This window comes from Pinus tabuliformis, chromosome 9 (assembly GCF_031772625.1).
Source record: "Pinus tabuliformis cultivar Carrire ecotype Pingquan chromosome 9, CPIR1, whole genome shotgun sequence".
NCBI lineage: Eukaryota > Viridiplantae > Streptophyta > Pinopsida > Pinales > Pinaceae > Pinus > Pinus tabuliformis.
In genome coordinates, this window is record NC_142307.1 from 615,732,978 (window position 1) to 615,736,043 (window position 3,066).

At 43.6% G+C, this 3,066-nt stretch overlaps 1 protein-coding gene across 1 annotated transcript; it reads left to right on the forward strand.

Moving 5' to 3' along the window:
- The first annotated feature begins 673 nt into the window (after positions 1-673).
- On the forward strand, positions 674-2,343 carry LOC149150090 (uncharacterized). The gene has a single exon (XM_089439878.1). The coding sequence runs from the start codon at positions 674-676 to the stop codon at positions 2,117-2,119; it is 1,446 nt and encodes a 481-aa protein (XP_089296004.1). The 3' UTR covers positions 2,120-2,343.
- The last annotated feature ends 723 nt before the right edge of the window (positions 2,344-3,066 follow it).

Here is a 3,066-nt window from a genome sequence, read left to right on the forward strand (position 1 = left end):
AATGTTGCTTTCTCCGCCAAATTATTGACCTGACCTGCGAGAATTGACCAAGAGGGTAGGGCTAGTCTGTTGGACGACGGCAGCGCCCTTTTTCAGGATGTATGATGCACTGTCGTCTTTCCTGTATATATTTCCGTCTGCATTTTGTCCTCTAAAATATCTTCTCCATGGATTCAGACTGAGTATTTTCAGTGTCCTCGTTACTTTTGCCAATTCTTCATGGAAATTCAGATGCTCAATTATTGTATTCTATAATTGAGGGGAGCTCGGACAAACATGACAGCAAGAGCGGTGGCTTCTGTGGCTAAGGTTTGTGAATACAAAAATGCGCATCATTCATTAAAAGGCATTACATTCTTGAATGAAGTTCCGGATTGTGATCTAACGGTTCCAGGTTGTGTGTTATTATTAACGTGCAGGGTGTAGCTAAAAGGCCTGCTGCTGCAACCGTTTTGTGGATGCCGGATATAGATTCATCACATAGGAGAGCTTAAGCATGATATAGTTCTGTTCAAGTTTTCGATTTCGAAGGAGAAAAAGAAAGAAAATTATTTTAAGGTTTATGAGGTTAAAGATCGTTTATAAGATAGATTGTTTTCCATTTATCTGGTCTTTTCCTGTGAAGTTTTACTATAAACAATAAAAGTTCTCAAACTTCTCGACAAAACCCTCTATGAAAAATCCCAACTTCCGGACAAACCCCTCTATGAGATCCATGGACCAGAACGTCTCAGAGAGGATGGAGAGAGGATTAAGCGATGTGGCCAGATCTGGTGGAGAGCCAGACACATGTGAAGATCTGAGAAGGTATTCAATGTCGATGGATCAAACTGTGATGCTGCCTTCTTCGCAGTACAAGGGCGTGGTTGCTCGGCCTAATGGTCCATGGGGTGCAAAGATTTATGAGAAAAACCAGCGCCTCTGCTTGGGAGCACTCAACAGTGAAGTAGATGCCACCCGGGCCTACGACGGAGCCGTCCTCAAGTTTCGAACTCAAGACGCCATAACTGACTTCAGTCCGGTGCGAGACGGCGACCAGGAAACCCGATTCAGCAGGATGCACACGGGAAAAATTATCGACATGGTGACGGCGGCTCATTCGGCTGCCATAAACAATGCCGAGGAGCCGTCGTGGACCGAGGTGTCGGACCTGAGAGATGATTTGTGTCAAGGAATGCAAAGGGTCGTGGACGGAAATGCGAATGCCTCCGCCGTCGTGGCGTGTCTGCCTGGAGAGCACCTTTTCGACAAGGCCGTCACGCCGAGTGACGTGGGCAAACTGAATCGCCTAGTGATTCCAAAGCAGCACGCAGAGAAATATTTCCCTCTGGACATTAATGCCTGCGAGAAGGGACTGCTCTTGGATTTCCAAGACAACACGGGTAAAGTCTGGAGATTCCGTTACTCGTATTGGAACAGCAGCCAGAGCTACGTGTTGACCAAAGGGTGGAGTCGGTTTGTGAAGGACAAGAAACTGGAAGCCGGCGACATTGTTTCGTTTCAGAGAGGATTGGCAGAGTCTCATCAGCTCTACATCAACTGCAGACGCAGGCCGTCGTGTCAGGCCCCGCAAAGGATTGACCGCCGGAGCCAGCAATCGAAAGGGGGAATGGTGTATCCAGTGTTCGGCTCGTCGTCCCTGAATCCTTTCAATTCCGGAGCCCAGGCTACCGTCCTTTATAATTCCCAATGGATGCCCATCTTTTGGCCCAGGTCCAGTAATCCCGACTCATTAACGCAATTCACGAATTCCCATTCCGTCTCTCCCCTAGTGAAAAAAGTGGATGCCATGTGGTCTCCTAGCACTGTAACTCCTCTTAACGGCACAACTCCCTTTTATTTGTCGACGTCGCCCACAAAAACAACGGCCCAAAGCAAGTCTCATGACATTATTTCCGGTGGATTGCATCGCTTCCACAATTCACAGAATTCTGGCGACCCCCTCGTCAACCCTGCTCCTCCCTCCGTGGCACAAGAATGGGAAAGCCCAGAAGGCAATGCGAGATCGAATCTCGATCCCACGACCAAGAAAGGAGTAAGACTTTTCGGAGTGATTTTGACAGAACCGCAGAGATTGTCAGCACAGCATCAGGGACAGTTAAATCTATTCCCTTGGTAGCCGCTTTGAAGAAACTCCAAGTTTGTTGCGTGCATTTAATGTTGCAGAAAACACAGATGTAGCGGGGAAACGAATGACAATAGGCACTCCATTGATGCCCCGCAAAAGGGTGAGTGAACTCTTGATCTTCTTCTAGATCGGCTGTAAATATATATATATTTATATATACGTGTGACCAGTTTGAATCAGATTTTAATTTATTTCGCCATTTCTGGTTGATTTCTAGTTGTTGTGCTCCCCATCTTGTTACCATCTGCGATTCTCTCAATGTTTTCTGAAGCGCTGAATTGGTTTATTTTGTTTTTTTCAAAAGGTAAAAAGAACGCTATTTCCAATGTTGAAGAGCTTAACAACCATTCTGGTTATTGTTACGCGGTTCATGTGTCTTGCTCCCCCAGGGAAAACGGTTATGGGAGTAGAAATGCAATTGTTATGAAACGTTACGCGTCTTATTGCAGTCTTAATGGAATTGCAACATAAAACAAAAAAACAGAGGGAAGATTGAGACTTCACGGCTCTGATTATTACCTGAATTCATCGAAAGACCTGAATGGATATATAAATATGTTTCTTATGGAAAAATGTTCTCATATTTCCTACTAGTTATTGATTCCAAAAAAACAATGTAGTATGAGGCGAAGTTGACCCGTCAGTATTATTATTGATTTCTATTTTTTGACCAATAATCATGGGTTCAACGTTTTCAATTTATTTGTAATTTAGTTTGTTATTAAATTATTTTAAGATAATTTGTAGTTTGAGTTGTACGTAAGGTACGGTTATATATATATTTGGGGAGGTGGCTACATTGTAACGAGGTTAGCAGTTACCTTTAAGTTGTATTTATGAAATTTGTGAATTTTAATCTACGTTAGGGTTAGGGATGATATCATGAATATGAATATTGAATTTATTATTAATATTATGTTGGTTGAAACTGGCAGTTG

Bases quoted from the DNA above. Each gene is read 5' to 3' on its own strand.
- LOC149150090 (XM_089439878.1), top strand. From the start codon at position 674: ATGAAAAATCCCAACTTCCGGACAAACCCCTCTATGAGATCCATGGAC.